Source organism: Oryza glaberrima, chromosome 1 (assembly GCF_000147395.1).
Source record: "Oryza glaberrima chromosome 1, OglaRS2, whole genome shotgun sequence".
Taxonomy (NCBI): Eukaryota; Viridiplantae; Streptophyta; class Magnoliopsida; order Poales; family Poaceae; genus Oryza; species Oryza glaberrima.
In genome coordinates this window covers 37,462,449-37,475,222 of record NC_068326.1, presented here as the reverse complement: position 1 = coordinate 37,475,222, position 12,774 = coordinate 37,462,449, and the positions used below count along the sequence as shown (strand labels likewise).

The window sequence follows — 12,774 nt, the reverse complement described above, 5'->3', positions numbered from 1 at the left end:
GAGTTAGCACATAATTAATTAAGTATTAGCAATTTTAATATGATTATTTAAATCAAGTTTCATATAGAATCCTTTTTAAAAAATACACCGTTTAACTGTTTGGAAACGAAGGGTTGGGTTGAGAAAGCTAACAGAAGAAACAGCCTTGACCTCCTAAATTTTTAGCCGGTGAGAATCACTGAATCAGGTGGCGGTGGTTCAATCCAAATAAACACTTCGAGCCATGTTTGGACCAATCCTAATTAACTTCATCACATTTGACCAATGTTTTAAATAGCGGGTTAAGGCATTTAGCGGTTAGCTTCTCAAACAGTTATAGCGGCAGCTATAGCAGGCTAAATGGAGCTATAGCGGCTAAATTGTACATGAGAGCAAATAGCTAGAACCCTTGTTAAACAGCTATAGTGGGAGATAGCAGTAGCTATAGCGGGAGATTTAAAACCCTGCATTTGACAATTTAATTTAAACAATTATATTAGCACCCCGCTCGTTGTCTTTATACAATTATTCATACTCCGACTGTCACAAAATACAAGAGCTCATAATTTAAGAAAAAATCAACTTTTAACTGATAATTAAATTGACGGTATATATGTTTAATGTCAGGCATGTAATATCATTAAATTCATATTCCATATTACTTTTTGCACAATGTTAGTTTCATAGTTATTTGACAAATATATTATGAAAGAAATTAATGGTCAAACCATAATGTTGAAAACCACGCAGAAAGCAAGTACACCTTATATCTTGAGATGGAGAAAGGCGTATAAGCTTTAACGTGATCTCCAACATTATACTTTGACCATTAATCTCTTTGATAACATAATACCAACAACTATAAGATTAACATAATACAAAATACAAAAGTATTGCCAAATACAAATCTAATAGTGTAACACACGAAACACTAAACATATATAGTTATCAGTTAAGAACAAAAATGTTGATATTTCCTAAGATCAAAAATGTCCTGTATTTTGTGATGGAATGTAGTTTTGAGCTAATATCTAAACATTTGTGATTGGAAATGACCGCCGGTAAGGTCAGTATAGCTGTAGCTCTGTTGTTCATAGCGCCGGTCATCGCGGTGACCATGCTGCCGGCGGCGTACCCCGGCTGCATCGACGTCTGTTGAAGTCCTGAGCTACCTACAGCGAAATGTTGTTGATTAGCAACTGATTATGTAAACACAGAATTGCAGCACTAAAACTTTGTCGTATGGAACAAGAATATTACGAGAAATGCCCCCGCGTCGTCCTCCCCCAAAGGCGACACGGGAGGCGGAAACCGCCGGCGTCACCCGCTCCTCCCCCCTCCTCCCTCCACCGCCTCGCCGCCACCCGAGCAGCCGACGGCAAAGCCGCGTGGCCGCAAGGACGGCGGCGGCGGGGCTTCACCCTCGTCTTCGTCTCCCTCTCCCGTTGCGGTGGGGGGCCGCGCGCGGGACGGCGAAGACCGCCCAGATCTGGGCCGCCGCGGCCGGATCTGGTGGCGGGTCGGTGTGAGGTGGCGGCAACATTTGGTGGTGGTGGCGGCGGGGATTGAAGGTGGCGGGGTGGCGGCGGCAGTTGGTGGCGTCTGGCGCCGGGGAAGGCGACGACGGTGGCGGGGGAGAGGGCGACGGCGACAGGGATGGCGTGCGTGCTGGTGGCGTGCTGCTTCTCTTGCTGGGGGCGTCAGCGGCGGGGTTGGAGATGGCGGCAAGGATGGAGGTGGCGGCGAGGCTGGAGACGGAGGCCGGATCTGGCGGTGAGGCTGGCATCGGCGACCAGATCCAGGTGCTGGAGATGGTTTTGCCCCGGTGGCGATCGCGACGGCAGCGGAGAGCTCGGTGACGGCGTTGGGGCGGTTGCGTTGGCGGTGCCGGCGGTTTGCGACGACGACTGCTGGCATCGGTGGTTGGTGACAGCGGCATCGGCGACGGCGGCCGACTCGGCCGTGACTGAGGAGACGGTGGCGACGTCGAAGGATGCGGCAGTGGAGGCGGGGAAGGAGTTGGGTGTGAGGTGACGGCGGCGACGGTGAGGTGGTGACCGTGACGGTGGTGGGAGGAGGCATGGCGGCCTCGGACGACTTGCTGAGGGCGTGGCAGACGGCTGCATCGGCCGGCGCAGCATCGTTTGGAGGAGGGGTCGGAGACCGGCTGGACGCAGAGTGGCGTAGTCAATGGCAGCGGAGGCCGGCTCGGCATGAGAGGCGCGGGCGGCGGAGATGGAGGCCGGCTTGGCGCGAGAGGCGCAGCCGATGGAGGGAGGCCGGATTGGCGTGAGAGGCGCGTCCGGTGGAGGAGGCCGTCTTGGCGCAAGAGGCGCGGCCGGCGGTGGAAGAGGCGACCTCGGTGCGTGGTGGAGCTGCCGGTGGGTGTGGCGCGGTCTTCGGCGCACAAAGGCTGGCCGGCGGGGGCGTCGGTGCAAGGGCTCCACATGTTGGCAGAGTTTGAGTGGTGGTGGAGCATCGGTACATCAGCCGTAGATTCGCAGGTGGTGAGCGGCGGGTGAAAACCCAGCCCGGCCTTGGCCGGACCGACAACGATGAATTCCCCCTCCTAAGGGCGTTGTCGTGCTGTCTCACCCCTCAAGGGTGATTGCCAGGCGAAAGCCCAGTCTTGGCTCCTTTGAGCCCTGATGGACGGCGGCGGCGGTCTTCCGTCGCTTCTCTTCTTGAAGACATCATTTTGGCACCCCGTTGCTGTAGGGCGATCTCGTCTGTGTTCCTTTGTTGGTCTAGCGGCGGCCGGTCACGCTTAGCGGCGGCCGGTCCGGTGCTAACCTTCTCCTGGTCGTGTGTGTTGGCGCTGCCGGTGTGTGGGTGGTGGTATATTTTTTTCTTTCTCTTGGTTATGACCCTCCAGGGTTGTAATCTTGTAATTTTTTCCTGCTCTATCAATAGAACTTCGCATCGTCCCGTGCGAGTCGTTCAAAAAAAAAAACTTTGTTGGTATGTTTGGGCATAGTCAGCCTTGTGAGCTATGTTGTACATGTAATAGCAGAAGAAATATATAAAATACAAATAGGACTGAAAAATTAACCGTACCTAAAACTCGAGACATAGAAGATTTCTCCATTCATCTGTACAAAGCTTGTTTCAGATAATCAGATGCAAGCTATCACCCTGTCGTCCATAGTTAACAAAAAGGAAAGAAATGTTCAGTGGCACTGGCTACAAGCGCCTAGAGTAACCAGAACCTGAACACTTCTTGCATAGTATTAACCCTGCATGAAAAACGCAGTCAAGAGAGGACAGAGGGCATGCACATTTCATACATAACTTCGTATACGGTTTGCAAATTTGTATCAGTCCTAAGCTAGGATATGCAGGGCAAAATAATTAATCCTCAAACTTGTAGATTTTTAGAATAAAGAGGATGCGGCTATGCATTCATAAACCAAGGATCATGAAATGAAGAAGATAACCTGCTCCTTTGCATACACGGCACTCGACTACTCCATTTTCAACCTTCATCTTGCCGTCGTTGCAAAAGACACACTTTGTGCCTCCTAAGGTACCAAAATAGAAGAACCATCAGCAAACTATGCATGCACAAGACGCTTCTGAATTGTGCAAAATACTTGGTGTATGTGATGACTGATGAATGAACATTCATGTCAATAAGTGAAACATGCATGCTCATATATTGACTAATTTCTTTAATTATAACGAACTTCGAATGGCATTCCCACAAGTTCAGACCCAGTATTCATGTTCTTGCCATGTTGTGACAGTTTCAGAAAATTATCATGAGAAGATCAGAACAAAGACGATGAAAATAACAAGGAGAATTTGTAAATGAGATATACCATTCCCGGCGCACCTTTCGCACGGCACCGGATCACCCTGAAACAAACAAACAAACACGAAAAGAAAAAGAAAAATTGCAGCAAAGCACATGGTTTGGCTAACGATATAGTATATATATATATAGAGAGAGAAAATTCAGAGCAGACAGCGCGAGCGAGCGGGCGACAACCTTGAGGCCGAGGACGAGGGAGAGGGAGACGGCGGAGACGACGGCGGCGGAGATGAGGAGCGTCTGCGTGTCGAAGGGCCTCATCAGCACGTCGCCGCCGTAACCGTAGGCGGCGGCCGCGGCGACGGAGCGAGGGCGGGGAGGAGACGACGGGGCGGGAGACGCCAGTGGGGCGCTGGGCTGGGGCCGCCGCCTGGAGGGGAAGTAGGAGGAGAGTAGGGAGGAGTAGGAGGCGGCGGCGGCAGGGCAGAGGAGGGACGCCATGGGAGTGGAGTGGCTGCGGCTGAGCGAGCGAGAAGAGTGATCGATCGGGGGAGACGACGGGATAGCGTTATCGATTTGGGTTTTTTTTTTTTTTTTTCGCAGAAAGGCTCTCGTTTCCAGGAAATTACTGCACAGTACTACTCCGGGTGAGCTGATTCCATCCAAATTTTGACATTTTAACTATTTGCAAAAACTAATTATACGAATGAACTGTGGTCAAAACTTATTTAAAAATAACCTTTTTATTCAGCGCCAAATCACATGGCGCTGAACTTAGACACATCAATGCCACGTCAATTGGCTTTTGTCGGTGATATGGGCCGGGGGTATCACGTCTAGAGGGAGGAGGCCGCCCTTAAACCCACGTGGCTCTCCCCGAGGGGGGTCGAGCCCAGGGTGTTGTGGCGGCTGCCCCCTCCCAGCTTGGGGTCGGGCCGCCCCCAAACCCACGTGGCTCCCCGCGAGGGGGGATCAAGCCCGGGTTGGAGCCCCCTCCCAGCTAGAGGGAGGAGGCCGCCCTCAAACCCACGTGGCTTCCCCTCCCAGCTTGGGGTTGGGCCGCCCCCAAACCCACGTGGGGTGGCGCGACGGCTACCCCCTCCAAGCTAGTGGGAGGAGGCCGCCCTTGCTTGGGGTCGAGCTGCTCCGACCCCCACCACATATCAGCCCACGTGTACAGGGTTAGGTTGGCACGCCTAACGCCCACCTAACTGCATTTAAAGCGGTCTATGCAACCGCGCCATGCCGCATTTAATACGGCGTGCTGCGCATCTGACCGGTCTGTGACCGGTTGAATGACCGATGGGACGGCGACTGTGTACCCCCGCCCTGTCAGTGTGTCAGGCGGCAAGCGGCGTGCTCCGTCCCGTCCCATCATAATGATGAGGGGCTTCACAGCCTCTTACCTCGGTCAGAGCTGATCCAACCACTCTGAACTGACCCGGGTTCCCGTTTTCTGGTGTGAACGAGAACTCGGAAGTCCTCATTCATTAAATGGCGAATGACAAGGGCGCCCTGCATGATTTGATGGGCCCCGCGCAGCAACCGACGTGTAGATAGCTTCTGGGCTAAGGCACAAGATATGTAATTAATATAGAGAATATTTTCCCTTCTCCCTAGGTAGCACTCGCAGCACATGTGGTATCCCCTTAGAGTATAAAAGGAGAACCATGCCTAGTGAGGAAGGGGGATCGGACTGAGGATCCCTGAGCCAAAGCTTGTCTAACCCTAGCTTGCATACCAGGGATTCAGGGACTTTCTAAGCACAGAAGAATCATACACACAGGAGTAGGGTATTACGCTTCATAGCGGCCCGAACCTGTATAAACCTCTTTTGTCTCATCGTCCTGGAGGGGCCTCCGAGATCAAGATCACACACGGTTTCGCTCACCAAATCCTTGAATCTCACCCGCTGCCCCCGGCCGAACTTACAAAGGGGGGCCTCACGGTTCCCTGGTGAAGGAGTTCATTCTCCGACAGCGTTGAATGCCGTGCCACCGTGGATGGGAGTCTGAGTCGGCGTGCCAGCGTGCATTCAGCGCCACGCTATTTGGTGCTGAGGTGTCTAAATCCAGCGCCACGCTATTTGACGCTGAACAAAAGGGTCATTTTTTAAATAAGTTTTGGCCACGATTCATTTGTATATTTAGTTTTTGCAAAATGGTCAAATTGTCAAAATTTGTGCTGATTCCACCACAAGAAACTGTCATGTTCACGGGAGGTTCTAGCAGTTGAAGATTCTCCTAAAATTACAGCTGCTAGAAGCTCTCTTAAAAAGTTTAAATTTTCACTTGTAGTTGTAGAATCAAGAAAATGAACCAGAAGCTAAAAGTTGGGTTTTCCAGCTTCTTAACATTCTCACCACTTGCTTCTCAGAATTTTAAGCTACTCCAAACAAAGCACTAATCAGTTAATTTACACTCACTTTATATTGTCAATGTTGATGATATCATCATAATCTCATTATAAAAGTATTTAAATTAGTTATCATTTCTCTGGATATTCAGACTTAATTCAGGGTGGACAGGTTATACCATAAAGAACTTATCCGGTTGAGCAACGCTCGGTTTTGTATTATCGGTATTGATATTATGATATCGTCGTAATCTCATTACAAAGTATTTGAATTAGTTGTCATTTCTTTGAATTACTATGTTAAATCAACAATGTAAACATGATTGTGGCTTGTTTTTCGTTGTGAGACATTCTTTTCCGAGGATTTATTCCGATAATTATTTTTTAAAAAATTATTTCTCAGTGTTTCAGTAGTACTGGTTATCGTTTTCGGCTTTACTGCTCCGGTTTCATTTCTAAGGGGAAAATTGTGGATAGTTTGAGCATTTTTCAAAGGGAAAAGTCCATTTTACACCCTCGAACTCTTATGCTTGTCTAAAATACACCCCCGAACTATAAAACCGGGTATAATACACCCTTAAACTGTCAATACCGGACAATTAACCCCCCGGGCTGTTTTTACCGTGGTTTTTGCCACGTCAGTACACAAGGTAATATGGGCCAATCCCATACTCTGTTCGTTCTTCTCTCCCTCCTTGATCGTTCTTCTCTTCCTCACGATCGCTGGCGGCGGCGCGAAGCTGCTGCGAGGGCGGCGGTGCTGCAAAGGTTGAAAATGAAAACATTTTATGTTTTTGTAAATGGAACCTGGTAGATTGAAAAAAAAAAGAGAGTTGAAAAGAATGCATCACTTTTGAGCATTTGATGTATATACTTTGTTCCTCGAAATTTGCACAGAGGAATCGGCCACTAAACTATCCTGCTTAGCCTCAAGAAGATCGGCCCTCTTACGGCAAAGCACACACATGCAAACAACCATCATCAATCGTCTCAAACACAATCAATCTTCCAAAGCACGATAAAAAATTCCTGTCCTTCCACAGATCAACAACGGGCACCGCCTTTCCTCTCAGATCGAACAACTCCACCCCCTGCAGAGATTTCGCGAGCTCTTCCACCGGCGCCGCAGCTGCCTCCCCGGTCGTCCCTGCAAATATCATCGCACATATCAGCGGTTCAGCACCATGCACGCAAGGGGAAGGAGGAGCGGGGCCTGGAGGCTTACCGACGGCCTCGGGCTTTGCGGCTGCTACTGGCGCAACAGAGAAGCGGAGGCGGCGCGGGTGGAGGAGGGAGCCGCACTGGCCCCTCGCGCGGAGGAGACTCAACGGCGCAGCCGGTCGCGAGCTAGTGGCAGCCACGTGAGGAACAGGGAGCCGTCGTCGCCGCCGCCGCCAGCGGTCGTGAGGAAGAGAAGAACGAACATGGGAGGGAGAGAAGAACGAACAGAGTATGGGCTTGGCCCCTATTACCTTGTGTGCTGACGTGGTGAGGGTTGACGTGGCATCCGACGTGGCAAAAACCATGGTAAAAACAACCCGGGGGGTTAAGTGTCCGGTATTGACAGTTCAAGGGTGTAATATACCCGGTTTTGTAGTTTGGGGGTGTATTTTAGACAAGCATAAGAGTTCAAGGGTGTAAAATGGACTTTTCGCTTTTTCAAAACGTTTCCATCCCTACCCGTATGTCAACCGAAAAAAAAAGAGTGGAGATGTACGATGGACTGTATGCTAGAAAATTTGATAATTCCTCTAAAAGAAATTAGCTTGCAAATAGTGGTTAGGAGTATTTATGCCCTCTTTGGCACAACCCTGGATCTAATATTTCTTAGAGCTGGATATTCCTAGCTCCACAAATATGTGGATCTATATTTATGATTATGTTAATAATATTTACATTTCATATGAAATTTAAAATTTTAAACCACTATGATTTTAACATACAAACTACGAATCAATCCATGTCAAACATGGCCTTAGGTCCTGTTTAGTTCACACCATAATTTCCCAAACTTCTAACTTTCCATCACATCACATCATATCACATCTAAAACTTTTCTACTCACTTAAACTCTTAATTTTTTTTCAAACTACCAACTTTCCCTAAACTTCTCCCTAATTTTAAAAACTAAACACAGCCTTAGTTTGTGAAAATCGTAAACGTGATGTGCATAGGCCGTCATGCTGTAACTTGTTTGCGTGAGTAACCTCCCAAATTACTGGTGAGAATCAGGTAGTTCCCGCTGCCGAGCGGTGGTCAAATCCAATCCTGATAAACTCGTCAAGTTAATCTCCTCCAAACAGCGACCTAACTTGCTAACATTGCCAGCTTAAATTATATCATGACACAGTTGTTGTGGTGCGCTAATTATACTCGTTTTCAGCTAAATATCAGAGATCATCATTGGGAAATTAATGGCCGCAGGCAAGGTTGGCATAGCTGCGGCGCTGTTGGTGATTGCAGCGACCATGCTGCCGGCGGCGGCGAGCGGCGACAGGGTTGTGGCGGCGCCGGCGTCGACGGGCGGCGCCGGCGGCGGCGAGGCGGACCAGTGCGTGAGCAGGTGCGTCGGCGAGATGCAGGCGTGCGAGGCCGAGGCGGCGTCCCGGTGCGCGGCCACGTTGTCGCGGCGCGGCGGCCCGTGCGGCGGCTGCGAAAACGAGTACCTCGGCTGCATCGACATCTGCTGAGCTAACCTACTAGTACTAATTAGTGTAATTTAATTACGATTAGTGAAATGTTGTTAGCAATTGATTATAGATTGCAAATTCAATTACAGGAGTATAATTACTTTTGCCAGATCCAGATGTGTGCGATGTGAGCCTTGTGTCTATATCGATCGGAAACTGTGGCGCCATTTGCATGACACCGACGGACGCCTAGTATAAGTTCAGTGCGTTGAGGTTGAAGAAGAAAATTGGGATGGATATAAAATAGGCCCATCAAGAATAATTTTGGGCCCACCTCCAAATGTTGAATTTTTTGTACCTGACGGTTTGGGGGGGATGAGTCTCCTCTAACTTACGTTAGAGGGACTTTGTCACTGACATGTGGGACCCACAAAGGTTGGGCCTACACGTCAATGACCCACGTCCCTCTGACTTTACGTCAGAGGAGCGCGATCCGTTTTGGGGCTATAGTGGATCGGTTTTGTTCAATTTCGCATGCACCCCCTTAATTTATTCAACGAATTCGACGAAAGGTCAAACATACTTCAGGCCTCATCTTTTCACTTATACTTATGTTTATCAATCAAAATTTGAATTTTCAACCGTAAATTTAAAGCTGATTTTGAGGTTTTTTCATCAAAGTTTATTTTTCAGCTTTTGCTTTTAGATTGCTAAGAACATGTATATAAAAGTAATATTTACAAATTATTTTTCGTTTGTAAATTTGCCGTTTCGCTTATTATGATGGCTCCATTCAATTCTATGAATCAACACCGATCTGATATAAAATTCAGTTAATTTGTGTTCAGATCGAAGAATAGTGGTTAATTTAGGAAGCATAGGTCCATTCCGAATTAGCCTTGAGCTGGAATTGCAAGTCCGTCAAGGCTGTCTCTTGCTTCTCTCTCCTCGCTCTCCGGACTTCGCCATCGCTCACATCGGCCAAGGGGCACAACTTGTGAATCTTGTAGTTGTAGAGACGCACCCAGGTTCAGCTTCCAAGTACTGCATATAATGCTTCTGAATTTTCGTAGGTAGTCGGGTAACATGTACTAGCCATCTAGTCGGGCGTTGCGTGACTTTGGATACCCATTTTAAACCCCCTATATAAGAAAACTCTTATGCTGAAAATGTTATAATAGGTTGGTTTGTTTTGAATTTTGATCATTAAGCGTCATTGATGGATTACCTAACTTGATAAGCATATGGCCTCAACTTTACGTTCAAAATTTTATTACACAATTGATGTTGTAATGTACAATTCCATGTTCAACATAAACTCAAAACAATCCTATATCCCATCTATCTATTCACATGGGAAAACATATTTGTGCTGCTTGTAGCCAATATGCTGCTTCCTTTGTTTCATATTATAAGACTTTCTAGCATTGCCCATATTCATATAGATGTCAATGAATTTAAATACCTATATATGTCTAGATTCATTGACATATATATGAATGTGGGCAATGCTAGAAAGTCTTATAATATGAGACGGGGGGAGTACTGTTTAAGTAAATATAACAATGACTATAAATCATCTTTTACTAATTTAGGAAAATAATAATAGGAAAATATTACTGTAACACTTATTCCTTTAGCTAGGAAGTTCTTCAAAGCCTTATCATGACTTGTAGATTCAGACCATCCTGTACCAGTGTTATATCAAGTTCATATTATATTATACTACCTCCGTCCCAAAATAAGTGTAGTCGTGGATATCCGTGCCCAACGTTTGACCATCCGTCTTATTTAAAAAATTTGTAAAAAAATTTAAAAATATTTAGTCACACATAAAGTACTATTCATGTTTTATCATCTAATAGCAATAAAAATACCAATCATAAAAAATTTTCAAATAAGACGAATGGTCAAACGTTAAACGTGAATAAAACTGCACTTATTTTGGGACAGAGGAAGTATATGCATAGCACAGAGCTCATCATCTTCCCTTTTGAAGGAGATAAAGCCGAAAGTAGTTAAGATTTAGAACATTAATATGTCATATATAATCTGAGATGAATTGGATTATACTTGACTTCTATTAGGACTGTCCTTAAGACACCCATCAATGAAAAAAACATTTTTTATATAATGATTAAAAACCCATATTGTGAATGAAGCATTTAACTATGCACATTCCAACTATTTAGAAAGGCGGAGTATTTATGCTCAGAAATTCTGAAGGTTGGCATGCAGGTCATGTAGTCATCAGATAGAATTCAGTGACAGGGGAAACAACCATTTTTGATCAGCATATTGCAGCCATGGTACCATCAGAGTATTTTGACTGATGTTTGAGATTACTGCTGATATGAAACCAAATGAACCTAGCTAAAAATTAACTGTTTTAATCTGAACAACTTCAAAATTTGTTGCAACTGCAATGACAAAATTACATGATATTTTATCTGAGCTTTCCTTGGTTATATTATGAGTATCATGAGACATCCAATAGGTGTGGTTAAACATATGAACAATTTGAGCAAGGTAGCTGTGAGGAAATGTAAAAGAAAATGCAGAGACAATGATTTGGTACCGTAGCTAATGTTTGCCTAATTTCAGAATATATGTATGGATTGAAAAGCTACTGAATCAATTGCGAATAAAATCACATATCTGGTTATTTCGGAAGAGGATCTTTGACAACTCTCGTCATTGATGGAGACAAAGAATCAACGAACCAGCGTACCTCAGCTTCTAGCTTCTTGGGTCCAGTTATATCAAGGAATCAAGATCGTGTAATTCACTCAGCTTTTTGGCAATCAACAGGAACATCTCTAGTTTGCTATATGCCCTAGAGCTCACCGGCGAGGCGGTGCGTCTCCTCGGAGATGTGGTAGAAGCTAGCGCCCCATTTCATGGCGGCGAGCGGGCCGGGCGGCCTCCTGCCGCAGCGGGATTCGGTGGCTAGACCGATCTGTGGGTGGAGGACGGGGACGAGGTAGTGGAGACAGAGGCGGCATTGGTAGAGGGGAAGAGGAGGAGGAAGTGGTGGCAGGTAGAGGCGGATGAGGAACTTGCGCCAGCGACGTGGATATGGAGGGGGCGAGTGGGCGCGGTGGAGGAGGAGGGTGGAAGTGGAGGTGGAGGAGGTGACGGCAATGGGGAGGTGGCGATGGAAGCGAGGAGATGGGCAGGCGGCGGAGGCAACGATGGATTTTTTTCTTTTTCTTTTTCGGACCTTTTCACCTGCTCGGTGATTCTTCTTTTTTATACAGCACGACGGCTTCTCCTATTCGCGACGTCTCGGCTGGACCATGGACCGTTGGCCACTGGAGCATTCTACCATGGTCTAGATTTTTTTTTCACTCAACTTTACTACTTCACATCTGATGGCTGGTGTTGAATTCATTGTGCATCCAACGGTCATTATTAAATTGATGACGTGGTGCAATGAGGTGACGAAAAACTTTACTTTTTTCACTACTTTAGATCTGTCGGCAGGAGTCCCAGATATGTATACTTGAGCTGGATTAGTTGGGTTTTGGATGGAGTAACTTTCTGCAGACTGCAACATTCTGAATCTAACTTTTTGAACGAACAAAATTCTGAATCTAACATATTCAGAGACTGACACACGTAGCAGCACAAAAGAGATGCGAACAAACTTGGACTGTTAACATGTCAACGCATAAAACTGAAAAAAAAAACCTGTCAAAATGCATAATAAATAAAACTGAAAAAAAAAAGAATAAATGTTGAGAGTGGGATTTGAACCCACGCCCTTTCGGACCAGAACCTTAATCTGGCGCCTTAGACCAACTCGGCCATCTCAACTTTTGGCTCTGTCATCCGAACAAAGTTATAAGAAATCATATAATAATAACCAAGACTTGATGCCTCAGTAGTTTAGTTAAACTAATTTGAATTTGTTAGTACAGTTTGCATTTCAAATTGTTCCAATTTGGACGCCACGGCTGGTTTCAGTTGCTCACGACGCCTCACACACATATTTTGCTTCCTTGCTTGTGACACTAGGGCACAAAACTCCCAACACTCAAACGACACTTCACG

General features: G+C 46.5%; 1 protein-coding gene and 1 non-coding gene across 3 annotated transcripts; both read right to left on the bottom strand.

Annotated features, from left to right (window-relative positions):
* Positions 1–924: 924 nt before the first annotated feature.
* Positions 925–4,322, bottom strand: LOC127764311 (protein BUNDLE SHEATH DEFECTIVE 2, chloroplastic). 2 transcript variants are annotated; one of them, XM_052289176.1, is made up of 5 exons: positions 3,971–4,322; positions 3,801–3,837; positions 3,417–3,500; positions 3,037–3,215; positions 925–1,151 (listed from the first exon to the last, which is right to left on the bottom strand). In XM_052289176.1, exons 1-4 carry the CDS (start codon positions 4,232–4,234, stop codon positions 3,163–3,165), a joined length of 438 nt encoding a protein of 145 aa, XP_052145136.1. In that variant the 5' UTR covers positions 4,235–4,322; the 3' UTR covers positions 925–1,151; positions 3,037–3,162. The 2 variants fall into 2 exon arrangements, with proteins under 2 accessions (XP_052145136.1, XP_052145142.1); XM_052289182.1 differs by having other exon boundaries at positions 925–1,147.
* Positions 4,323–12,456: 8,134 nt separating this feature from the next.
* Positions 12,457–12,537, bottom strand: TRNAL-AAG (transfer RNA leucine (anticodon AAG)). Its single transcript has one exon. It is a non-coding gene; the product is annotated as a tRNA-Leu (tRNA).
* Positions 12,538–12,774: the final 237 nt, after the last annotated feature.